Source organism: Tigriopus californicus, chromosome 10 (genome assembly GCF_007210705.1).
Source record: "Tigriopus californicus strain San Diego chromosome 10, Tcal_SD_v2.1, whole genome shotgun sequence".
Lineage (NCBI taxonomy): Eukaryota > Metazoa > Arthropoda > Copepoda > Harpacticoida > Harpacticidae > Tigriopus > Tigriopus californicus.
The window spans coordinates 12,901,812-12,928,045 of record NC_081449.1 but is presented as its reverse complement, the minus strand read 5'-3'; the positions used below and the strand labels follow the sequence as shown (position 1 = coordinate 12,928,045).

Here is a 26,234-nt window from a genome sequence, read left to right as displayed (position 1 = left end):
TGGGAAATTATTGATTTAAGCCGCTGAAGCATGCGTTCATCGTATTTAGCGCAGGATTTATGATTAAAAAACTTTCTTTTATCATGTACAACAGGAACAAAGTCAATGACCAGCAAATTCCATTCCTTTTGTTGCGAATGGCACTAGTTTTTGAAGATATCGTCAGTGTCATGTTTGTTCCTGCCCTTTGAGATATGGGAGAAGTTCCCATTGTAAAAACAACATGTGACTGATATTTGAATTGCTTGGAATTTAGTAGAAACATGAAGATTGGAGAGAATGACTCAGATGTCCCACCCTCTTTTTTTCTGATAAACGATAACACCATCCCTTTTAATATGGGGAGAGATCATGAGGCTATTCATCGAAACTATAAAAACAGACCCCTATTAACACATTCGAATTTGATTTCGGATTCGTATCCAAAGCTAAAGGTTTGAAACAACAACCAGTCATTCAAACTCTTGTGTTAAACAAAGGTACTTGCAACAAATAAGCTCAAACCTGGTGGCTGTTTGAAGAAATATTTCCCATTTTTGCACACACCATAAGAAATTTACGACTTTTGCCACCTGTTTTTCCCTCAGGCCACCCAAAATATCGAGGATAAAAAAACAAGCAATTTTTTCATTTGTCTTGTAAGATGATCATGATTCCAATATTGATTACAGACTACCATCAATGACGCCTGTATCATTGATCAAATGGTTGCAAAGAATCCCTCGAGGATAATAACGGAACGAATTGCAATCCCAGCAACCATAAATCTGAAACTTGGAACTCACTATAGCGGGGGTATAAGAAAAATGAAAACAAACTCTTCTAACTTGAAAAGGCTCATTTATTTGCAAAAGGGTTGCAGCCACATATTCCAAATTTGTTCTCAAAATCATTTAAAAGAAGCCAGATTTCTTATTCGCACGTTTATAGGCACCCATGTGAAATTGGATGCTCTCTTTAATCATATCGGTGGTTTTCGTTTGCCCATAATAATCCACGAATTCACCCGAGGGATCAATAAGGTAGAGAATGATGGTGTGGTCCACGATGTAGTCATTGTCCTCATCTCTGGGACCAGCGCTAAAATATACGCGGTACGCCTTGCAAGCTTCCGTGATCTTCTCAGGAGTGCCGGTCAATCCGATCATGTCTGGATGGAATTCTTTAATGTACTCCTTCACTTGAGGGACTTGATCACGCTCCGGGTCAACTGTGATGAACAATGGAACGAACTGATCGTCTTTTTTACCTTTTTTCGTGGAGGCAACCAACTCGTCGTATACCTAAAGCAAAAAAAAAAAAGGATCATGGGATTGATAATTTTTTTTGAGGTCATTTTGAATAATGGGTGTAAAATTCCATGGGATGACCTAAACACAGGAATTTACCCTATTAGTAAATATCTTTATTGCTAGATGTTTCTCATTGGATACATGGCATACAGTACAAATATTTTCACACTTAGTGATTAGGCCCCATTCTGAATTCAGGAGTCGCCATTCGAGGCGAAATATCCACTATTGAAGCTGTGATTTGAGGGACATGGTGCAGTTTATTGGGTAAACCAAAAATAATAAGCCATTTTGAGAAGAATGCAGGAAATTCCAGTAAATCTTGTGTTTTAACACCTCTTGAGGGTAGCTTTGTTTTTTCCAACATTCAACTTACCTCTGACATCTTTTCCATTTCATCAGGGCAAATGTCCGGACAGTGCGTAAACCCGAAGTACAACAACACCCATTTGCCCAAGAAGTCCTTGTTTGTCTTCGGATTGCCATCCTGGTCGATCAGGTCAAAATTGCCTCCAATCTTGGCCTTGCCGATTTGCCGTTTGCGTTCGACTTCCAACTCCTTGTCCTTCACACTTCTAGCATACAGATACCCACCCAAAGCGGTCAACATGAGTGTGCCTGTAACAGCTAGATTCGCCCAGGACACCGGACCACCTTCCCCAAACTTCCTCTGACCTCGACCTTCACGATTCAGCGCCTTGGGCTTCTCAATGGGTTTGTCTTTAGCTTCTTCCAATCTGTATTGAGTCGTGGAAATGCATCGACCGGGAAAACCACGTGTCAGAGCCCAAGGGCGATGGACAGTGTCAGTCTGTCTCATGAGCAATGAAGAACTGCCCAGTAACCGGCCGTACATGGCTCGAGATGCGAGTCCAAGAAACGACATCCTCACGCCTAACTATCTAAGAATCTCGTTTGCACACTTGTGTTTATTAACTAATTGTATAGTTTGAAGTTGTCAGATTGCTTGGGTGTTGGATATCCTTTCGTAAACATGCATGCAGTGCTTTGCATGGATCGCAATCATACGATAGGTTGGTTCTGTTGGGTCAGCTAGCTAGAGGTTGGGTGAGGGAACGGGATCTCTCCCTCACTTGTGGATTTGGAACTTCTCGGTTCCAGGAGTAAAATACCCTCTTTGGGATTGTAGACATTGGAGTTGGGATTGGACAGTTCAGCTCTGGAAACCTCACCGTCTGAAAGAAGCGTGGAGAAAGAAACCAAAAGTTGTCCCTCAGAGAGCTCTGTTTCGGTAGAAGGCATACTGGAAGACTCTTTGGTTGGGAAATTCTGCTCTATCTCTTCCATGGTCGTCGCCTCGGCTAGAGTCCCAGAGTCTAATGAGACTTCAGGAAGACTAGTTTGAGTAGCCTCTGTCTGGAATAATTTGGTGGCAATATTATTCAGCCCGTCCGGAGGGGGTTGCTGACGCAGGTTCAGACTCGATTGGTTTTGATAAAGTACAAATTTGGCCATCTCTTTTAGCGGAGGAACTACCGCCGGGATCGTGCAAGAATCTGGGTCGGTTTCAAAATGAAGGGGGAACTTCTCTGGAGAGGGCACAAAAGATTCGGGTATAAAACAAGGTTTGCTACGGGGAGATAGGTCGGACTCGTCCGACTGTGAGAGAACGCCCTCTTTCAAAGTAATGTCAGAACTATGGAATCCGGATATGAAGCTTTGAGGTCCTTCCGTGCAATCACTAGAAACGGGAGATTGTTGGGGTTGGTTGGGTCCGGGTTCGATGGCATTTTGATGGCATTGTGGAATATCCGCAGGAACCGATGCGGAAGAAACAACCTTGCTCTCCGTGTCTTCAGGAATTGTCGAGAGCCGATCTGTTCCTAAAGTATCCTCTTCGTCTTCTTCTGCTTCTTCTTTTTCATCACGATCATCATCTTCTTGGCGTTCGTAATTCTCTTCTGCCTCCATCTCTTCTAGTCTCTCAGAGTTCTTCAAATTATATTCCTTAGAGCCATCAGTGTTATCATTCGATTCTATATTTTGCTCAGCTTTCTTTGGCTCATATGGAACACTAATTCTTGAAGAACCAGTCGTTGATTCGGGCTCATTCCTAGAACTCTCATTTTGAGTCCTTGAGTGCGTTGAAGCTCTTGAAATTGATGGAATCTCCACAGAATCATCCCTGATAATCAATATGGGCGGGGTTGGTTTGTGCTGGATTTGAGACGGTGGAATATCCACTCCCGGGTAAACATGTCCGGATAACAACGTAATTGGCTGTCTTGGAGGTTGGTGATGAGTCACATGGATGAGTTTCACATTGGATGGGAGGGATGGAGACAGGAATTGCTTCCTCACTTTTGGATTGTTCTTGGAAGAAATCGAAAGTCCTTGAGGCACGGATTCATCGGATTTGGAAGGAGCTTTGGGGCGCATTGGCTCCTTTTTGGTTATTGGCGATGTTACTGGAGGGTTAAAGGTCTTCTTGATTGGTTCTTCAGATCTCAACGGTTTGGATAAAATTGGAGGTTTGTAGGCCCTTGAAGGTCTGCTTTGAAAATCAATGGCACTACTGTCCATCTTGGGTTTTGGGGTGAATTTTACGTCCTTCCGGATTCTTCCCACTTGTTTAATCAGTCCGGATGGATGGTCTGCTTCTCGGAGTTGCATTCTCTTCAATCTCATTTTCCGTTCAACTTCAATCCGAACCTCATCCTCGATCCTGGAACATTGGTCCTCGACCATCTTGTAAATCCTCCACTGTTGGCGCATTTGTGGCTCCGAAAACCGGGACAAGATCTCATCACTGTGAAGATTTCGTTGCTTCCTTTCAAGTTCCTCAACTTGCACGATTTTCATGCGTTTCTTGATCAGCTCCACCTTGTTCAGGACGTCTTGGATATCTTCATCCGAGGCCATGACTTTTTTGCCCCTTTGGAATCCCTTTGAATCGTCTTTTTCCATTACCTGATTAAATTCTTGTGACATGTGAAGCAAGTGAACAAAACGTCAAAATAGTTATTTCTCCTCATTTCTATGTATTTTATCGGTTGTCATTGTAACTATGAGGTTCGTAATTCTTACAGTATATGATCATGTGATGGTTAAGTCAAATCTGAACGAAAATATTAGCTCTCCAGTTTCTCTCGAGTCAAGTCTAGATTCCGTTGTAGTCACCCTGTTGTTAGTTTATGGACCACCAAAGAGAGAAATCTGTCTCTGACGGAACAAAGGATTAAAATTTAAAGAATCGGTCCTTATTTGGCCTCAGTCGTCCCGTCATGGATTCCATTTTGAGCGTGGAACGTGAACTGTACGCCCTGAGCGAGAAATTTAACCGATTTGACTCTACGAATGGCCAGCAATTGGTCCACACTTTGGAGACTTTACGTAGTACTCAAAGAGAACTGGATCAAGGTCAGTTAGAAATGGGAACGCGTGTAAAGGTTAGAAGGTTATTACATGGATGTTTCTACTCTTGTGTTCCAGTTCGTAAAAGCGGAGCAGCATTGACTCCGGCTCAAACCTTCAGTTTAATGAAGACCGTTCAGGGGTTGTCAGAAGTGGTGTCCACATTTGGAACCGTCCATAGAGATCTTCATTCGTCGGTGTCCAAAGTTGGGAAGGCTATTGATCGTAATTTTGTAACTGATTATGACTCCACTTCGAGGGAGGATATCTTCAAAGCTGCGGATCAACAGAAACGACTCAATGAAGTCATCTTACAGCACTTTTATCGACACGGCCAGTTAGAAATAAGCGACACTCTGGCTCAAGAGGCTAAGCTTGAGGATGCTCATGTCATCAAGGACCGATTCCAGGAGCTCAATGCCGTGGTTGAGGCCCTGGCAGAAAAGAGGCTTGGTCCCGCCCTCGAGTGGGCGTCGAAAAACAGCTCCGACATGCACCGGGCTCCAGAGGCTTCAAGCCGTGCAGTGACCCGACTCCAATCCTCGTCATTGGAGATGAAGCTCCACAAACTCCGGTTCATTGACCTTCTCGTAGAGGGCAAATGTCTGGAAGCGGTGGGATACGCCCGCCATTATTTCCCCCAGTTCGTTAAGTCGCATGAAAAAGAGGTCCAAGCGCTTATGGGCGCCCTGATGTTCGCATCGTCGGGCAAGACCCTGGAGGACTCTCCTTATGCCCACCTATTGGACACCATGTTATGGCAAGACATAGTCGAGCACTTTGTGAAGGACGCTTGTGCCCTGATGGGGCTCTCGATTGAGTCACCATTATCCGTGGTAATTAATGCCGGATGTATCGCTCTACCAGCTCTATTGAATATCAAACAGGTCATGCAACAGCGCCAAGTGGCAGGTGTTTGGAATCCCAATGCCAAAGACGAGTTGCCCATTGAGATTGACCTCGGACCAGAATGCCGCTTTCACTCCATCTTTGCCTGTCCCATCTTGAGACAACAAACAACCGAGCAGAACCCGCCTTTGAAACTCACATGTGGCCATTGCATCTCCAAAGATGCCTTGACCAAGCTAACATCCGGACATAAACTGAAGTGTCCCTATTGCCCTGTGGAGCAAAATCCTCAAGACGCGAGGCAAATCACGTTTTGATAATGATGAACGCGGACTAATAATAAACGATAATTCTTCCACAACTCCGCGTTCGTAAGGAGCAAGCAGATCACTACCACAATAGAATAAATTAGATAAAAAAATATTGAAGTCTAGCGAAATCTTTTTATATGAAGCTGAGGTATGGGATAGAATGTCTCATTTGCATGAATGAAAGTCCACAAATTGTGTCCCCTTATTCTCTAGCCTAAAAGGCTGAAAATGGCCCGGGGCAAAAAAATATTCCTATAAATCCTCCATCTTTCATTGAGTGAAATATTTGACCCGAATCTGAACATGATCGGCAATAATTTCAACTTTTAAAGCAAACGGATATTTTCGCTCCGTTTTAATTTTAATATAAAACGGGCTAAGATATAGACTTTGCTAGGATTAATTGTGCAGGGCCTAGAATCAGCAGCCAATCAAAAAGGAGCAAAGTAACCAATAGTTGGTCCGCTTGGCAAACCACATGAACGCTCTTTTCAAATAGTTTTGAAATCTTCACAATGAAAAATGACCTAAAGAAAATAGGTAAGTGTGGGGTCAGGTGATGCATTCCTCCACGGCAAATTATTTATTCTACGCATAGATTCAGATGCTGACTCAAGGAACCTCGATAATGAAATTTGAAATTTCATTGCCTTTTATCAGGACCAGATATATTCCAGACGGTGACGGCAGTGACGAAAAAAGACCAAATGGGTTTTCTTTCCCATGAATTAGTAAGACAAATATGGCCTTGACCACTTTATATTTCTCTTCAACGTTTAAGTTTAAAAAGTTAGATAAACAAAGCAAATTGTACAATGAGGACCCCGAGAAAGAAGAGACCTTGGCTTCATTGTTCTATCTAGCCTGGATTCTCGAAGGCTTGAAGGCGCTCTCAAAACGCACGTTAAGCCTCTGCAGTCGCTACAATTGACCCTAAATCGTGAGTTGGGACAAAGCTCATACGTACATACAGTATCAGATACCTTTCGTACCATCTATGAATACTGTACAATCCTAACCTCTCTAGCCTCTCACTACACTATACGAGAGTTCTCTCATATCCTCAATGTTCGTGGTAAAACATCTTTGGATTTGTTCGACCTTTTGCAAACCAGCTGAACTCATTGAAAGCCCAAATGGGCGAGGCATATTCAAGATGTGGCTGAACGATCGACTTGTACAGAGTTAGTAGCATCGTGATACTATCTCTGGAATTAAACATGCCATACATCCAACCCCAGGTTTGAAAAGCTTTACCAACTTTCAACTGGATATGCTCATCGAACTTTCCATTATCTTGTAAGACCACGCCTAAATCCTTTATGGACGAGACCTGCTAAATGCCCTTACCTTCATAATCTAGTAGTGGTGATCCAAGATGCAAGTGGTAGAAATTGCTCAGGATCGCAAACTTTTCAAGCTTTTCGAACGACTGAGATGTCAATTTCGAAATGGGAGTACGCCCATCTGGGTGAATCTCCCGGCTATACAATGCTAGTTGGAAAATTGAAGTCCCACACCAAGAAAACTGTTAATCATTGTTACAATGCTCAGATCAAAAACTTAGAGATGACAAATTAAGACATCTACGTCTCCATTAGACATTTGGACATTGTTCAGATCATGTACATTGTACATTGCTCAGATCATTCCTAACATATAGACAAACAAACGCCCTCATGCGGAATAACTATTTCTTATGAGGACTAGTTTTTCATAGGTAAAATACTCCCTCTCATTCACGCAAAGGAAACCATACGCTACGGTTAGAAACATTATTTCATGGCACTGTGTTCATGAGTGGCTGGAAAGCAAGTTTTCGGTCACTAGTCAAGAGAAAGAACTATTCTACACGTTCGATGTGTGTTAGATGTGAGTAGTTTCGGATTGTTTCGTCTGTTCATATCATGTTTTTGGAAGTGTAATTGGCTTCTCTTGTTGTATTCACGTTTTGTTTTGCATTTTCAATGCAAAGCTAGGTTCTTGAACCATCTTTTGTCTTATTATACTGTTTTGTTTTTTTCCTGTATTTAGATGAGTTTGGTAATGCTCTCAGAGGCTGGTTAGCTTGGTCAGCCAAACGTAGGTCATCGCAGTCGAGTCCCAACCTAGCTTGCCCACCTATTTTCTTACCTTTGTCTGTCCCCAGGGAGTATTTTTCTCCTCGGTTTCCACCCAACCCATGTTACTGGTTCTACTTGTAGCTGGTGCTCAGTCGCGCTGGGTTTTCACGTGCTCACCTTCTCCCCTTAGCTCTGTCATGTTTCTTTTTCATCTTTTTTTTTACTCTTGTGCATTTTAACGGTTTTTCTCCAGCTGTTAAAGGAAGCTTCCACATTATTTCTCCATATTTTGGTCGGGTTTCCAGTATTTTCGATTCGCATTTCTCTAATAGCTTTGCTTGTAATAACCATGGAAGCTTGCTTTGAGTTGGTATTCAAGTAGTGGTTGGGTGTGACTCACTCAAGCTATCAACGCTTCAATAATGAAAGCCTTATTCATTTTTCCCGTCCAGTACCAATTCAAGACAGTTCCTGTCATCTTCAGGAAGTCCCTTCGATGGTTCCAGCAGACTAGTAACAAAGGAGAGAACAAGAGAGACTAGTAGGTTGACTGGGATGACCTACTTTTGGCTGACCAAGCTAGCTAATCTCTGAGAGCATAAACAAACTCATCGACATACAGGAACAAACAAAGAAGTTAATTGAACAAAATAAGGTTCAAGAACCTAATTTTGTTTTGAAAATGCGAAACTAAACGGATGGAATAAAATAAGACGACACTTACAAATATATGAAATAAACAAATGAAACATTTCAAACATACTCTGTGAAATAAAAAAAATGCATGAAATACCCAAACATTGGGATAACACGATCGATAGACGAAAAAAGTGAATGAAAACATGAACCCATTTAAGAGAATATATAATTCTTCAATTCTAGAGATAGAAAGAAGAGAAAGCTAAAAAGCAAGTAGCCACGCGACCACTTAAACAACAAATCACACTCCCAGACCGACCGTTTGATCAAAGCAACAACACTTGGGATTGTTCTCAAGAAAGACAGGATTGAAATCCACAACATCTAGGGGGAAGATTTTTCTTACCTTGTTGTGCTGTCTATTAGACTGCTCGGCCACACTAGCTACTTTGATTTGAACCAAGTTTGTTTGGGGGTGTATAAAACCTCGTTTTAGAGCTAGTTACAAACGTTCGGTAATTCAATGAAGTTTAAAAATTGCAACATGTAGTCAGTGACCATAAAAGAGGATACATTGGAAAAGTAGATCATTGGATCGCTTCCAATTTTGTAGAATTGTCATTTTCCATCCCAAACACCTCCGTGCCATTATGAAATATCCTTGCCATTGGAAACAACACATGTAAAGTTTTTAATCTCATTTTCTCACGGCAATAACTGCAAATGCTTCCCTCTTCACTTTTTTATGAAAAAGTATGCCGTCTTGCATTCTTGCATTTCTTCGGTAATATTATTTTTATGACTGAGTGACATGACTCATAAAGGAATCATTACAAAACAAGGTGCATCAAGGCAAGTGGTAACTATTTTTTAGGCCTACCCACTCGAAATGTGATGGCTATGAAGAATTTTATCGCAGGCACTTACCGTCTTATCGATCTCGGTGGGGAGTCCGGGACCATTAAAGTCAACTTCCCAACCAGGGAGCTCCGGATTTATGCCCGTATTCAAATGGAAGCTACCGCACTTACCAACCTTAATCCGAGTTTCCGCCGAACCCTCCCAACTTGGTTAAGAATTCATTCTGGTTTCGAATGTCGCTCAATAACTTGAATTTACTCTGCAAATACGTACAGGGTGGACAGATTCCAGATCAAATTATGTCCAAGCGTTTTCTTGATCTTGATGATTTGAGAACATAGCTAAACCTGGAATGGAGTTAAAGCAAATTGCTGAAAAGAGACAAAAGTTTCTTTGAAAAAGTAGAGAAAAAAATTTGCCCATTTCATTCAAAACTTCATTTTATTGCTCAGCTTTTCAATTTGATTTTCGGGCAAATATCTCAATGATTATAAAAAAAATTGCTCGTTTCTTTCCTCACATGACATAATTTTGGCGTTAGGGAGAAGACTATTTGAAAAAAACCTCCAGAATACCAGTTCAGTAGTTGAAACAACCTGTTTCGAATGAAACAGCGTGTATCTCGTCAGGTCAATAAAACATTAGAAGCGCGCGGAACCGTGAATTCCCAATAAACTTGGAAAGCAGTCAAAGCACCCCTCGAAGCAATCAAAACTTGGTGGGAGATCAAACCCATTTCATACTTCTCCAAAGGGCTCCCATACCCAATCAATAAAATCAAAACGTGAAGCGAATGTTTGGAGTATTTCAGTCGACTACCGCGTTAGTCTTCTCTGTTTTACTGTTCGCCCTTGATTTGCTTCAAGTCAATCTCCCGCCTTGATTCTAACCCACTTGTCATAGCAATGAATCATCGGCAACCCTATCTCGCTCCTTGACAAAGATGTCAGCTCAAGGTAGTGGAAACTATCGGATTTCTTGTCGTGTCCAAGAAAAATGGCGCAGAAACGCGTCCGTTTTCAACCCAGCAGTGATTTTGACGCCAGATAGGCGCACTTGAAGTCCTCACTTCGCTCACAGACTCCTTTGGTCGGCAGTGAATTGATGCCTTGGAGAGCAGCAGGGAGCAAGCAACAACAGCATGGACAACGTGACATCCTCATCTCGGACTCAGGTGACATTCACGTTTCCAAGACGGAGTTTGTTGGACCATGCCACCGGCTCGAGTAGTTTCAAGGGGGCTCTGCTTAGATACCAAAATACCCATGAACGAGTAGTAACTTGTAAGGAGACCATGTTGGCACCAAAGATGCTTCTGTTTCAGGTCACTGAGGAAAATGAACTCAAATTCATGAGGGGGTGGAAATAAGTGACAGCATACTTGTGGCTATCCTTCCCATGAGAGAGTTTCGATATCATTTTGATTTATTGGTCACTTATATTTAGCACACTCTATCCTGACGAATTCATAACAGTGGAGACTGTTTTTTGTAGTTCCAGGGTGTTCTTTATGGGCGAGAATAAGACATAACGTAGTAGCTAAAGTAGTAGTAGTAGTAGTGGTAGTTTTTAGACGGACTCCTTCTTCAATGGGGACGAGACCCCGGTGGATGGACAAACTTGGTCTTGACCCTGTCAAAAAGTAAGGCGTTATTTCATTTTGCACCCCATCTCGTTCGCCTCGTTCTCAGCATCTGGATTGTACATAGATTGTACTAGCTGGACAAAAAAGGGTCATTTCTTGACTAACACACGGATGGTCGATGGACAAATGGTTAGATTCTCGAGTCTTGAACTTCAAAGACATGGATGATTTCGGAGTCAACTTCCTCCTCTAAATTCACTTGGCACGAGCCAGTCTTTTTTTCTTCTAGTTCATGGAATTGGAATCATCTATTGATGGAGTAGAGGTGAAGGCGTCACATCAGGCCAAGTGGGAAGTCGTGATCGGGAGATCTCCTGCGGTTTATTTCACTCTCTGGATGGATGGTTGGATGGAAGGATGGATGAAGCGAGTGAGAGGCTCGTTTGACTCTTTTCAGTTTTTCTGTGCATTCGTCCATCGCCGACGGTTGCAGTCCATTGCATTGTAGGGTGGAGTCGGGTGGAATCCCTGCCAAGGAATGTCGTCCTTGAACCACTCCACCAACACGATGCTATATCGAGCGATGCTCGGCATTTTCCCTTCTCTCCTAGAGACTTGGTATTGATTTTCTGCTCGCATTTTGACTCTGATGTTTTGGACTTGGTCATGATGTTTTCTTCTTGGCCATTCATGCATACATCTTGTACTGTCGAAGAATGGCTTTTGCGTCAAAGGAGTCCAACAAGATGCTTCTATAGAAAAGTTACGCTTGTAAATCTACTTGGGACTACTAAGAGGAGAAAAGGCGCGGGTATTGTTCAAGTACACCTGTGGGATCGCCACCAAATTGAGTACACTGTAAATGAGATCATGCACACGCGGGTTTTGGAAGGTGATGGTTGAGTCTCTACGTGGAGTGGACAACTTGGACTAATGGCATTTGAGGCGAGACCGGAGAAAAAGGAAGCAAAGGCACATGGCAAGCACAGACAGTTATCAAGCATTGCAAATCCAACGCTGTGTTATCGCTTCGATCCATTCCTAGTCCACACATTGCATTGGCTGTCATGGTACTTCCTAACAAGATGTGCGTACGAGTACGTAGTGGGTACTGTGACTTTTTCCATTTCTTCCAACAACTCTTTGAATCGTTTCTACCTGAGAAGATTCCCGTCAATGCGATTCGGATCTCCGCGACGACAGCCATCAAGATAACAAAGCGAGTGGGTCAAACCCAGTTCGATCTCGTTGTTGTTTTCTTATCTCGACGGTCTGGGGGTCAAACTACCAGTGGACCACTTTCTGGATGTGCCAAACTACTCAAGATCCTTCGATGGAAGCTTTTGCCAAACAGGCCTGCCAAGAATATTAGGGTGCCGAGAGAGACTTAGAGAGACGTAAGAGAGACTTGGAGGGAGAGAGGATTCAACCAGACATTGGTTTGCATCCAATGTCTTAATTTGCCCCATCACTTTGCCCACTTGAGCCTGAATGAATAGGATAACAATGATAGAGTGGTATTAACACCCCCAAAAGGCGGTTAACCACAGGATCAGGATGGATATTATACAAGTTGTCAAAGCGACGAGGGATGCCACAAACCATCTGCAGTTTGTGTTTGGTTGGATGGATTAGAATCTCGAGCATCTCGACATCGGGCCCGTTGATACCGGATTGCCACTATACGCACACACAGGACACATCGACCCTCGACTCACCCACTGGTAAGGGATGGGGTTTGCGGACATAGACTACGAGTGAGTGATAGTAGTGAATAATGCTCCGATAGGAATGACGAGAGAGAGAAAGAGCGAGCAGAAACACGGCGGAGCAGCTGTTTGATCTCGGGCAGTAGAGAAGGCAAGGGGGGATTTGGGATTCCTGTTGCGAAAGGGTTGCTCAGAACTGGATTGAAATGTCCGGGTGGGTGTCGTGGGTCTGTTTGGTGGTTGTGTGGTTTGTCGAAGGGGTCTCATTGTCTGTGGTCTTTTAACTCTGATCTCGTTTTTGGACAGGTTTGATTGATGGGGCTCCAAAAATTCCACTCCATCCCAAGACGAGTGGCCGAAAAAAGCCTCGTATCATCAAAATGATCACTTATGGCTTTCTCGGATGAGTTCATTAGCAACATCAGCCAGTCCGTCGCTACCGAGAGCATGAGTGCGTCGTAATACTCAGACGTGTATTTAATGATAGGATCAAAGCCAAAGTGGATTGGAAAATTGGCCCCTTTCCGTCCATCATTGGTCAAGTTTTCATCACTTTCGTCGGCGTTGTCAGCAACGACGAGGCATGCAATTATTATGCATAGAATCCCGTAGATAGAAGACTCCTCTTTCTCTCCCTCTCATTTGTCATGCGAATTAACCAAAAACATGATTCAGAGCGTCGTTAAATAGTGGTATGGTGAAACGAAGGGAATGGCAGTATTTCAAATAGTTTTCCCTCTCATGGTCTCTCGTATGCATAAGACAGCTCAAGGAAATTAGCCCTCACTGGCTGGCTTGCTTGCTTGTTAACTAACACAAGCGAGCAAACCAACTAACCAACCAACGAAGATGGGCTCATAAAAAACGCAAAGTGAGGTCCGGGACTTTCGACGTGAGCGTCTTCTTAGCCTTGCGTGCTTTATGGAAGTTCGGTCCAATTCATTTGAAGAATACCTGACGTTTTGGTGCGTTAGAACAAAGGGATGGAGCTCTGTACTAGTCTGTAGCAATGCTAAGGGGTAAGCTATGACGAAGGTTTATCATGACTTGGGTGCCTTCCATTCTCCCATGTGTACAGGTAGTGTAGGAAATAGGAATAGCCTGCCCCTTGGAGCATCTGTTCTTTATGTTAATGTTGTGTTCTCTTGTGCCATTAGCCTTCTCATGTCGAGGCATGTTGAGGAGCAGGAACATCATCAAGTCGAACAAAATGGTCAAGTTTTCTTCCAAAATCAGGGTTCCTGTAAGCGCAGACAGGCAGTGTCTCTTCCTCGTGAATAACTTCATGGTATTTGTTGAAAGCTATTGTTGTACAGCAATGTAAAGAGGGTATACTTCATCATTCCTCAAGCCAACTTGATTAAGTAACCTGGTCATGACTGGCAAGTTCACGATCTGGCCATCATAAGTCCGTTTTCGATACTCTTTAAAGACTCTCAAATCATCCGCCTTGGCCGTACAGCAGAAAATCTGGTACAGACAATCCCCCCCCCCCCCCCCCTCCCACCCTAAGGACCAACGAGTCATGGTGGAGAAGGAATTTTCAAATCAATGGGCAAGTGGTGATGATCCAACTTTTGTTTGGTCGGGTTAAAACGTAAAACGTGGAAAAATCTGGAGGGCGATAGAAAAAGAGAGCACGATGACTTTGGGAATGGGGACCCAAAAATGTTCTCCGGCGTCAAAGTACTTCAGTAAGTAGCTTGCTTGAACCTTGCTGCCGCATGAGTCGCAACTGTTGATTATTAGTGATTTTTTGTCAAAAGATTCCTCTCGAATGAAGGTACCTATTTCGCGTCAGCTGATGATTGAGTTGTCACGGAATGATGAGGCAGTTTTAACTCAATGAAACTGGTGAACAAACTCAATGTTCCATGCTCATGAATCAAAACGACAAGCTATACAGTTAACTTCGGGAGAAATCCTCTCACCTTCATAGAGTCATCGAGAATTGTGGTAATTTCGTAGATTCTCGACCAACCAACCCTCTTGAGCTAATTCTTGACAAAATTTGGCTGCTCCTAAAATAGGAGAATGCCATTTCTTGCTTGACTGCGTCCACTCTAGCTTATCATCATGGCAGAGACATTGGACAAGGAGCCCTATCTCTCAACACTGAGACATCGGTAGTTCTGTAGAAGAACCTTAGAGTACTCGGGGAGTGGACCCTTCGCTTCCCTAGGTATGAACCATTGGCCCAGCTGACAAGAACTCGGCCTAAACCAAACCGACCCACCTTTTCGGACCAACCCGTCCGTCTCGTGGCGCACTTTGGACCTCCGAGAGAACAGAACGACTCAAATCACGGAAAAAAGAGGAGGGGGGAGGAAGAGAGAGAGAGAGAAAGAGAGAAAGAGAGGATTGGTGATGATGGCAATGGACTCGTTCACTATCAGACATGCGTCTCCCAAGACGATAGGATTCGAAAATGCTATCGAAGCAGAACATCCTGAAAACTTACAGCTTCACCCATGGCGTCTTGTTGCTATCATCAGCCACGAGTATCTTTATGCTACCCGATAGGCCCGCACAAGAGAATGGGAAAGACGAAGCCTCGTGGAAAGATCTGGTCACAGGATGTTTGTTTGCTTGATGTTCTCCAGCAAAAGTAAACATATTGATTAGGTCATCTTACATCATTTGTTCTCTTAAGCTTCAGGTGCCTAGCTTGCCAAGTTTCCGCTTTAAGGCAACATAATGGGGTCTTAATTGCCATTGGTCTTCGTCAAACAAATAGGGGAGTCCTGATGAAGGATTTCATTGCTTGATCGCATTTTCTCAAACCCAACGTGTGGTAACCAAATTGTACATGCCCCTGCCTCCATCATGGCGAGAACAAGAGGCTTATCTGGGTGATAATGCCACAATGATACCAACCAACGACAGACCATCTCTGATAACTAGTTTGGTTTGGCAAATAGGGAGGGGGGCTAAGATGGGGGCAAAAAGTCGGTGAGGTGGTCTGACAACCTCGAGGAGAACGGAGGACAAATAAATGGCATAGAAGAGACATTCGAGATTTCATGTTTTATTGCAACACACAAAAACGGTGGCGGTGGTGTGGTGTGGTGGTTATAATGGCCATAGCAATAGTGATAATAGTAATGGTAATACGAGCAAAGGAGGTGGTTATGGTGGTGGATACTTGAATAGTAATACTTCTTAGAGGTGTTCATCACAGCAAGATAATTTTGTTTTCTAATGCAAAACAGACGGTAGTAATGACATAGTAGACTATAAGACTGGAGGGGGAAGAGGGCACACTCATAGTGGTCGATAGTACACATCAAACAGTTCACAGATAATATGGATTACTTTTTGATTCGCAATTCGTTTAAGGATGCCGGCATCATGCCGCCTTGATGAAGGGAAATTCAAATCGAAGATGGGGAGATCTCTCCCATCACAACTGAGTTGAAATAGCCTCCTCCGTCATCGCTCATGTGTGTGGTCGAAGACCCCGAACCTGAGCTACAAGGTCCAGGCTTCAGACCCGGTTGGACAGAGCACTGAGCATTGCCAGGTTCAGTCCCGCCCATATTGTCCGATTTGTTCCGCCTCCATTTGGCCCGGGCGTTTTGAAACCAGACCTGCAAGAACGAAATGACAGGAACGGGTCAGTGTTCGCTTCCTTTTCAAGAAGACTGATTGCGAGTGAGATAAGGTCAAGCTACGAGTGCTTACCTGCAAAACCTTCTTGTCCAGTCCTGTCTTTTGAGCCAGCATCTTAAGCTCTCGGGAGTCTGGATTTTGATTGATCTGAAAGTGGCCTTTCATGACCCGCAATTGATTGTGCTTGAATGAGGTCCGGGCGCGCTTTTTAGTGCCGTCCGTCCCATCGGGTGCGGGATATCCATTCGGCACGTAACCGTTCATGCCTTGAAAGACTTCGGCTTTTCGCTTCTTGCGACCTCGCCTCTTTTTATGCATGGGCTCTCCGGCGCCAAAGAACTCTTGGCCTTGAGGCAGACCCTGAGGGTGGCCATGGGGCCCTCCCTGTGGGTGAGCGTGTGATGGCATGGAAGGCCCGAATTCGTTATGGAAATGCGGATACAAATGCTTATCTCCACCATACACGGGGATGGGCGGAAGCGGATGGAATTGGCCTTGAGGCATTGAGAGATGGGGCGGGGTGGCTTGGAAGGGTATACCGTAGTTCATCTGACTATACTGAGAGTAGTGCACATGACAATAGGGGATTCCATCAATCTTGCCAAACGACTCTCCTTTCTTGAGTTTGGTATCACAGATGTGACATCGGAAACAGTCTTCGTGGAACCAGAGAGGCTTGATAAACATGGTTGTATCCCCGAACTGTAGTTCCACACCACATCGAGAACATTGAGTTCCAACTGGGGCAAATTTACTGCAACAAAAAAAACAAAAAAGTCCACTGTGTCAGTCAGACTCAATAGAAGACTTGAGTGTTCTCGTGTAACGTGCCAGGTGCACATGCAGAGAGAGCAAATATAACTATGAAAGACAGGTAAGACGGATTTTCTGTGGTGGCATTCACAAACTGAGACCGATGAAAACCGTCAAAAGCTGTGAAAGAGCTTCCGAGCGCGGGAAGCTCCTGGGGGCAATTAAAAGTGCAATAAAGGCCATAAACTGTCAAGAAAAAGGGGAAATAAAAGACGAGATCCTAAATAAATTTCAAGTTGCATCTGCCACCTGAAACGCCAATTGCATGCATTGACCGCTGACTTGAGCGCCTCCAGATCGAAATCTTTCACCCTCCCCAGTAGCTCAGTGTTCAATACCTGCAGTACAAAACAACGTGTACTACGTAAACAAGAACTCAGTGATGCCTACCTGTGGAAGTGATGGCTACAGAGCAATAAGCCGTTGTGTTCTATCGGTGGGTTGCCATCGTGAAGAGGAACATGGCATTCTGCGCAAGCCAGACATTGTTCATGGAACACGCGGTTCTTCTCCACTGAATAAATATACTCGTCTGTTATCATGCCTTTGCATATCTCACAGATCGTGCCACCCTGATTTGGATGGCCGCTCAGATGAGGCGTAGAGATGAGTGGCGGAGGAGGTGGGGGCAAAGGGTAGGGCGAATGGTATTCTCGTTCATGGAAAGGAGGTAACGGAGGCTGTCGGTGTGGGTTATCGTGAGGGTGAAGATGGTGGTTCCCAGGGGGTGGCTGAGGTACGGAACTCCATGCCCCTTGGCTCGACGGGACTGGGCGATCCACGGAGTCATTTCTTTCCACTATCCTTTGCACCTCCTCCTCAAGATGGAGACGGGATGCAGATTGACCCTCGGGCGGACATGTCGGGGATACTCCACGAATGTTAATCCCAGCGGCCAACATCTGGAGAGAAGGGAAAATGTTGTTTAGCTGGGCTGAAAACGTCGATTGGAAGTAACGCTTGAAATGACGAGTCGTGTTCCAAACTTTAGCCATGTCCTTGTCTCTCCCTCGCCTACTATGGGTACGTAGTTTTCATTTCCCGACTCAAATTACCCGTTTCAATGGCCATGTTCTCGTACCAATGGACCACAACAACAATATTGTACGATGGTGACAAAACGAGAGTGCTTTGACATTCGAGCCGATCATTTCCTGTTCAAAGTCAGGGAAATTTTGCTCAATGGTCTGAAACAATTGCATTTGCACCACTCTCCTCGCGTCCACGAGCAGGAGGCGTGAAAAGGAAGGCGTGGCAGGCGGCGTGCTTTGAGAGGGCGGGGCTGACTTGTCACTCAAAACGACGACGCTCTTCAAATGCCTTGAAGGCAATTCTCAGGCAAGAAAGCAAACTGAATTTCGGGAAAAAGAACTTTTGCCTGACTATACCCTGCTGAGCAATCTCTCATGTCAGGACGACAAGTCAGAGAAGACAGAAATGTGTCATTGTGAAGGCAGAGATGGGATGAAAATGGGAGGTGAAATACAGGACTACCTTTTCTCCTTTACATATCACTTACTTTACTCCAACAGAGAGTCAATGTTATCGATGTTTTCAGTCATAAGTCATAACCCAATTTGTGATTGAGATTTATCACGTTATAGTTACAAGATATACCCAAAATCAAGCCTATCTACTCATCATCCTACTTTGACTTCAAACCCAAAGGGCACGCTGCAAAAGGTGACTAAAAAAACTTGCTTTGGAAACATTTGTCAGCTTAAGACAAAGTTCCTTGAACGTACGAGAGACAGAAACTCTGAAGTGAAGTTTGAATGGAAGTTGGGTTCCCCGCTGGGTCGACCAGTTGTATGTCCAGTCGCCTACCGAGCAATATGTCATTCAAAGTCTGAGAACGAACAACGTCACACTAATATCCTTCATACTTGAGAGGCTGAGATGGATGCTAAGTTATGGATGGTGTTTCCCCAGACTTTCACTAATACGTCTGGCCACATCACGTGGCATTGTTCACTAAGCTAAGCCAAAGCATTAACAACCATCAAAGATGCTCCTTCCACACAAGTATGCCTATTGCGACGTTTGTATCAACTTACTTCAGGATCCGGAGCCATGGCTTGATGGATGATTTCAACGAATTGAAAAAAGTTGTATTGATCGACTCTGAAGTGCTGAAAGCTGACCTTCTTGACAACTAGCTGGTTGTGTTGTTATCCACACGAATGGTTCAAGACAAATGAGTTGCTATATTTCAAGAGACGCTAGATTGACTTCAATTAAAGGACGCTCACGCCTTGTTGTAAATCTCGCCAAAGTGGCATCAAGCTAACCCTCATCCTATGGGAGGCTATCGCTATCGCGCTCTTAATCCATCCCCTTGAATCAACCCTAATCGGAGAGGGTATATTTCCGCGCCCATTAATAAAATCATCAAAATAATCCTATTAATCTAACTGTTTAGGCTAGAGTGCGCCAGCCAGGTGAAATCAATATTTAGAGCGTGCCCGGCTTCAACATGGACTAAAGTGGGAAAATAACTCCGAACGAAAAGTTGTAAAGGACGCCATTAAATTGAAACAAACGTTGAAATCGATTTTGAGCATTCCCCAAAGGGTACCTGGCGCGTATTTTGAGTTCTGCCAAATGATAGGAAAGGCTGAGCTGGTGAGCACTAAATGAAATGTTTGTTTAAGATTAACCTACCGGGCACGTGGATAGTCCCAGCGGATGATATTGGTGGGAAAATGGTTGATAATAGACACTAATGAAGGGGAGGAATGGCATATTGAAAAAAAGCCGCATACTTTAACCCGTACCAAGGGTGCAACTATTGTGAAGGAAAATGATTGAATACTCTCAACGAAATGAAAGACCAAATATTAGAAATTGCAACTTATTTTCTATCTCTTTGGCGAGGGGCGCTAAGATTTGGCAGGAACTCATTCCCCTCGCTTTAATCTTACTTAAATTTTCTAATCTTACTTATATTTTCTTTCCCATACTCTTTATATTCATTGCAAGATGATTTGAGTGGAATAAACAACAATCAATTAAGTAACAAGCTGACCAGCATCCACTTGTGCGAGAGTGACTGTTGACAACACACAATTGATTCTTAATTACAGGGTTCGTTGGACGCTTCCCAGCTTAAAAGTGCATTATCGCAAAATCATATGGCTGATGAATTCGATTTGTCTAAATATAATTTTGAAATACTTTCTTGGAAAAAACAAGACTTCAAATCAGCATTCTTGTCTTTAACATGAAAATCGAAGGAGAAATGTCAGTCTCTTGTGCCAATGTAATACATTTCTGACGTTGATGAAATATTTAGCAAAATGCAGAAACGATTGGCGATTGAGTAGATTTAGGTTCTGAAACTCCACACTGGATTCATTGTACTACGTTAATGCTTTGCAATTGATATGTGGCTGCTTTTCAATTAATCCAGCACAGCTAGATATGTGACACTCGCAATGCGTTATTATTGGAATGCGCTTTTGTTCATTTGCAAAAAAAGGCCGACTTCATAAGTCTGATGGAGTCAATGTTTTTGTAGTGCACATAAATTCGCGGCAAAATGTTTTGCAATGCAAGTGTACAAATTTCAAACCTTTTGTTTTGATTTCTCATACCTCGCAATGTCAAAAGATGAGTTATGATGGCAATTTTTATGCAAGTAAATAAACTTCATTTGTGATTAAGCGTATATTGTATAAAGAAATTCCTACCTAGCAATGTCAATAAATTTAATGTAAGGTCCCACGAGTACATATGTCACATCATAAGCATTAATATGAAGAGTCAATAGTATGGAGCACTTCTCTTCTCGTTTATTCTGATTCGCGTGGGTGTAAGAACGATGAATCACATGAGAGAGCACAGAACTAGTACACGAGCAAGCACCGCTACAGATATACAAGTATTCCACCCAAAAATACTGCCAGTAATTGAAATAAATCCCCATATATCTATTTACTCTTGTAAATTTGGGATCCAATTCCGAGTTCCAATTAGTTGCTAAAATTGGAAAACCTAGGGTACATCATTGGATCATGCCAGGGCCCGTGAATCTCTCACCCAGAAGCTCTCCGGGAATCTTGGACAGTATTCTGCTCTTATGGAGTAGATCTTCACACGGAACAGACCAAATTATAGAAAACGTCAAGAGAAGGTCACCTAATACAATTGTACAGCAATAACAGTACAAACTTGAACGTGGCAGCAAAATCTCCGTAGCTTTTGGTTTAATGCGCTTATTTTGAAAGCAAATTATTCGTACGGAGCCCGCAGGATATCCTGGATCATTGCTTCAACGAAATGTTTTTTTCACGTGCTCTCTTCAGTACATTGATATTTCTATCCCTTGGCAAGAAAAACATTGAATTATGACAAAGTGTTATTCTTGGCCAAAAATTGATATCAATATTCAAATTTGCGGATAGGACCATTTGCACATATGTTTGGGTTAACTTCAACATGCTCCTCATTGGTAGAAAGAGCGTTATCATTATCATTGGCAATCTTCGATGCATAGATTCAGTCAGCGATTGTCAAAGTCAATTTGCCAACAGGATGTGATTAATGGATCGAAGTTCCCGGAAGATTGAAAACCATCCTATCCGAAATGAGCCTAGTTTGATGTGCACATATATGTACTTACGCTAGAAAAACTAACACTTGCCTGATTACTTAAAATTTGCTTGAATTACCTTGGAGAAGTTGTCCTTGTCCTCGGGCTCGTGTTCCAGATGTACACCGGGGTTGTCTGGAGATTGCTTATAGTTTGTCTGTGTTAGAATTCCCATCATTAGGCCGCATGAGAAATCACTGGGATCTCTTTTGTTGAGCAGGATATCTGTCCCTTCGGTAAACCAAGTTCAATATTAAAGGATGCAATCAATAGGTGAGAGCGTAGCAAGCTAGACGGCTTGGTAGAAGGCCCTCAGGAACTGGCTTGCCACCTGAGACCACCAAGATCAGAACTGGAATCCAAAGGCGATTTCACTCAACTGGCGATGTGTTTACGTTGTTCTCTCCGGAGCGCCCCTGGCGGGGAAATTCAACACCCTTTGTCGCTCGTCCCTTCGTTCTCCCCGCGCCTCTTTTGGTTTCAACCTCAAACCGTGGCGAGCGGAGCGAAGGACGGTAAAAAAACTGAAGGGAGAATGGAGCGTTCGCTGCCAACGGAGCGCTTCTTTTCACTTCGTAACGAGTCAAGGTGTCCGTTGTCAATGTGAATGAGCAGGATCTGTTCCGCCACCGCCGCCACTGACCTCAAGATCTCAGGCCCATCTTTGGCTCCACCTCATTGGTCGCTATTGCAGCGGTTCTTTTTTGCTCTCTAAACAATGGGCCGAAGTGATGTGGCGACGGTGGGCACCTCAAGATGCCGATTCATCCGCCCATTTTGATTTAGCCAAGGTGGGATGATGATCCGGTACGGTCCGAGTCCAAGTCTGAGTCTATGAAATCTGTAAATCAGTCGAAACAATGGCCGTTGTCAAGTGGCTTTTTTTCTTGCCTTACATCTCGAATGACTTCTTATAGGTGTCCTGGAGGTCTTGGACTGAGATTTGACATGCTCTTGGACCGTCTGAGTGTGGAATGGACATGAAAAATGTGTCAAGAAATAGGAATTGATTCCTGACATTTTCCGAAAGATGTGGACAAATGCCAAACGACGCTTCAGTTCACTTTGCACCGATTCACTCACATTAAGACCCAATTTCTTCGGCGGTCACCTGAGCTGCGAGGGATGCTTTTTTCGAAATGATGCACATTCACAATGATCCAATTCAATCCATCACGCATTGATCTCAAAGTACTTGGTACCAATGTCTCACAAGCACAACAATGATAATTGAGGATCGAAGTCCTCCACATCCAACCTCGATATGCACAAAGTAGTTAGTGGTGTCTTTCTTTGGACGAGCTTGTTAGTTTTAAAAGTTGACTCCTTGTTGAGGAGTCGGTGTAGCAGTTTTGGCCTGCCCATTGCCCAACGGCCTATCCCAGCCGGCCTAAGATATCTCCCTCTCCGTGGAAAAAGAACCTGGAGCTCATTACCAGGTATAAGAGTGTTTATCAGCTTAATTAGGACTGTTCTTGTATTGCTACCTCTATCGTCTCTATTGAAGCTTTTCAGTCTTAGGGGAGCGATGTGGGCTGCCTGAATATTCCGCGAGTACCGCATGCATTGGGAGACCCGGGGCCCTTCCTTCAACGTTCGGCTGGTTTTCGCTCCTTTTGTCGGGCCAAGAGCAGAAACGTCATTGATCTAGTGACAGGGCCCTCGTGGTTGACTCCAATTCCTTTGCCTGAGCAACTTTTTTTCGTCCAATTATGAGGAGAAATATCAAGCTCGAATCAAGCTTGTTATCTTGGATCTCCCAGTCTTCTTTCTGGATTGGGCGAGTGGTCGAATCGAGCTTCTTGATGACTTCTCCAACCAACCTGCTGCTATTCTAGGGAACTCTAGAAACTGGATTGTCATTGGGATCTCAAATTGGTTTGCTACATCTTGGAATCCTTCCACTTAGGAAAATCAGATGTTTCGCTTACTCTTTAAGAGACAGATACACAATTTGTTCCTAAAGCCATTTGCACCCTTCTTCGCTTGGTTTTGACTTCTGCAGTCTGTGTAGAAAAAGGGAATGTCGACATGTTTTTCAACTCTTCAGCTGGTCACCCTTTGTTTCAATGGGTTGCATGGCTGTGAGAAGTTTAGTGCACATCATAACTGTCAATTAAGGAGGTTGAATTATGATCTAAGGTTCTGTCTGAATTGTATGTTTTTCTCTACCCTTCACCTCCATGCTCGTATTCGCCCATTGGCACGCAATAGCGGGCAGGCCGAAATGGGTTGGAAATCATGTTTGAGCCATAATATTGTTGTGGGCAAAAGCTCGCAACTTCAGCTACATCAGCAGCACTCACTCCTTCAAGAGGGTGATGGAATGGGAAGGTGAATGGAAGTATTGTTTTCTCCCGACAACGTTACGAACAAATAAGGGCCTGAGGTTTGAGCGAAATCTCGATAGTTGAAAATAGGATTAGTTCCCTATCAGAATCCCCATACACAAAATTTGTTCGCATCACCTAAGTGCTGATTGTCGCAAATCCAATCCACGAAACTATTGTTCAGGACCTAGATCTTCTGATATTTTTGACTGATACCTATTGCAATCTGGGTGAGTTAGTGTGTCGTACAAAGCTATACACGTATTTCTTACTTGTGACACATGCAAGCATGGCTCAGGACTGTGTGGAAGAGTTGAACATGTTTTGTCAACACATTTTATTTTAGTCTGCATTTCCGATGAAGACTCTTGACATGAAAATAGAATCAAAAATGGCATTTCATTCCATCATTTGTTAACATCCATTTTAGATAACATTTTTTTTATTCGCTCAAGATTTGGATTTCATAGTACGTGATATCATTAAAGCTGACATTTTCCCCCTAATTTGGCCCACCCAAAGAAAATTTGGCTGCAATTGTGTCAATGTCAACATGAGAACTTTGGGAGAGATGTTGTTTTTTTAGCTCCGAAACCAATAATCAATCCCCAACTCAGACATAATTGAAGCTAAGGCTTCGTTTCCAGTCACGGAAGGCATTTTACCATGGCCGTGTGGCGATCTCATGCCATGGTTGACTGGCTCTTTCCATATGGAAAAGCTGTTCCCATTGTCTCGATGCCCTATTTGCATATGTTTGGTTGTGCAGTACTAATTGTTGTCGTAACAATCAGATCTTGTTGCATGTGCCGAAGTATCCCGGAGAGTCATTGAGTCGCTTGGGTTTCCTGATACTCGAAACCACTTTTGGTCAATGCCGAAAACTGAGAGATAATCAATGGCTTCCGAAACGAGCGCAATACGAGAGAGAAAGACAGAGAGAGAGAGAGTGAGCGAGAGAGAAAGATCCTGGGTAGATTGGGATGAAAACCATCGTGTCCAATATTCCCACGCCCATCATTTATCAAGTTTGTTCCCGAACTTTTCCTCTAAAGTTGAAGAGATGAGTTCCTCGTCATTGTTCTACTTGACGGTTAGGAAGTGGCATTCAGGGTCAGAAAAAGTCACCCTGTTGTCCATCCAATCCAGTTTCTGACCTTGATCAAGACTTTTTCCCCCTTGATGGACATTGGACAATGTGCCCGAGTTGTCATTTCGGCTTTAAATGGGATTGAGGAGACGAATGTCAAGCCCCCTTATGGCCATCTTTCCCTAATCCTCGCAGCTTCAGTTAGAAGTAGACACATTGGATTGGACAGAAGTCTCCTGCTTAATGAGACTTTGGCCTCTCAATTTCAACGTCAAGACGTTTGCGCTGATAGATTATTGAGGGTTCATGGAATGCATTGACTACTTACGGCATACCCCGAGGGAAGATGCAATGCTGCCAAAACTCTTCTTTGAGCCCTCTAGATATGCCAAGGAACGAAACATTGGGGGCTGTCAAACCTCTTGACAGATACCAGAGTGAACGTTTTGACGGATCAAGAGCAAAACTAGAATTTCATTCCCCTGATGTTTTGTACTCACAAAGCGACTACTACTTCTTCTTTTTCTTCATCATCATCATCTCCTAGTTCTTAGTGCGGGTATTGAAACATTTGCGACTATCAGTATTTAAGGCTCAGTGGATTGGAAAGGCATTGGGGCGACAATAACTTTTCTTCGCACTCATCTTTACCATCTTGGCACCTTGTTAGAAGGCCGTTTGGATAAGAATCTTGCCATGATCATCTTTCCCTGTGTTCTCATTCCGTTTTTTCATTGATTTCTGATCAGCTCACAGGACAAGGCACCCAAGAAGAAGCCATTCTGGTGGTGTGATCTTGTTTTCTTTCTCACGCAAAAAGAACCGGCAAATTTGAAGCTAGATCTTGTCAAAAGCACAGATGTCCAACCGTCATTGTCACGAGCTCGCGTCGTACAATATCAAGTCATGGTTATGTCAGCATATCTAGTACTTTTCCACGTCTATGAGAATCGTCACTCTCGTCACCCACCTGTAACCAGCAAAGCCTTGTTTCGCATCTCCTCCCTAAGTTGTTTCTTCTTTACAATGGACCAAATAGATGGAGAGACAGACACACAGACACGCAGACCGAGGGGAGAACTTGAGCATGGCTAATTTTCTCACAACTATA

At 43.6% G+C, this 26,234-nt stretch overlaps 3 protein-coding genes across 5 annotated transcripts; 1 reads left to right on the top strand and 2 right to left on the bottom strand.

The window, feature by feature from the left end:
• Positions 1–820: 820 nt before the first annotated feature.
• On the bottom strand, positions 821–2,319 carry LOC131889434 (protein SCO1 homolog, mitochondrial-like). The gene is made up of 2 exons (XM_059238531.1): positions 1,669–2,319; positions 821–1,283 (listed from the first exon to the last, which is right to left on the bottom strand). Exons 1-2 carry the CDS (start codon positions 2,176–2,178, stop codon positions 894–896), a joined length of 900 nt encoding a protein of 299 aa, XP_059094514.1. The 5' UTR covers positions 2,179–2,319; the 3' UTR covers positions 821–893.
• Positions 2,320–4,440: 2,121 nt separating this feature from the next.
• On the top strand, positions 4,441–5,877 carry LOC131889431 (E3 ubiquitin-protein ligase RMND5A-like). The gene is made up of 2 exons (XM_059238529.1): positions 4,441–4,673; positions 4,746–5,877. The coding sequence occupies exons 1-2, from the start codon at positions 4,538–4,540 to the stop codon at positions 5,831–5,833; spliced, it is 1,224 nt and encodes a 407-aa protein (XP_059094512.1). The 5' UTR covers positions 4,441–4,537; the 3' UTR covers positions 5,834–5,877.
• Positions 5,878–15,696: 9,819 nt separating this feature from the next.
• Positions 15,697–23,228, bottom strand: LOC131889429 (LIM/homeobox protein Lhx6-like). Of its 3 annotated transcripts, none has more exons than XM_059238526.1 (4): positions 21,783–23,228; positions 17,500–18,011; positions 16,369–17,050; positions 15,697–16,274 (listed from the first exon to the last, which is right to left on the bottom strand). In XM_059238526.1, the coding sequence occupies exons 1-4, from the start codon at positions 21,879–21,881 to the stop codon at positions 16,059–16,061; spliced, it is 1,509 nt and encodes a 502-aa protein (XP_059094509.1). In that variant the 5' UTR covers positions 21,882–23,228; the 3' UTR covers positions 15,697–16,058. The 3 variants fall into 3 exon arrangements, with proteins under 3 accessions (XP_059094509.1, XP_059094510.1, XP_059094508.1); XM_059238527.1 differs by lacking the exon at positions 21,783–23,228 and adding an exon at positions 19,167–19,318; XM_059238525.1 differs by lacking the exon at positions 21,783–23,228 and adding an exon at positions 18,165–18,636.
• Positions 23,229–26,234: the final 3,006 nt, after the last annotated feature.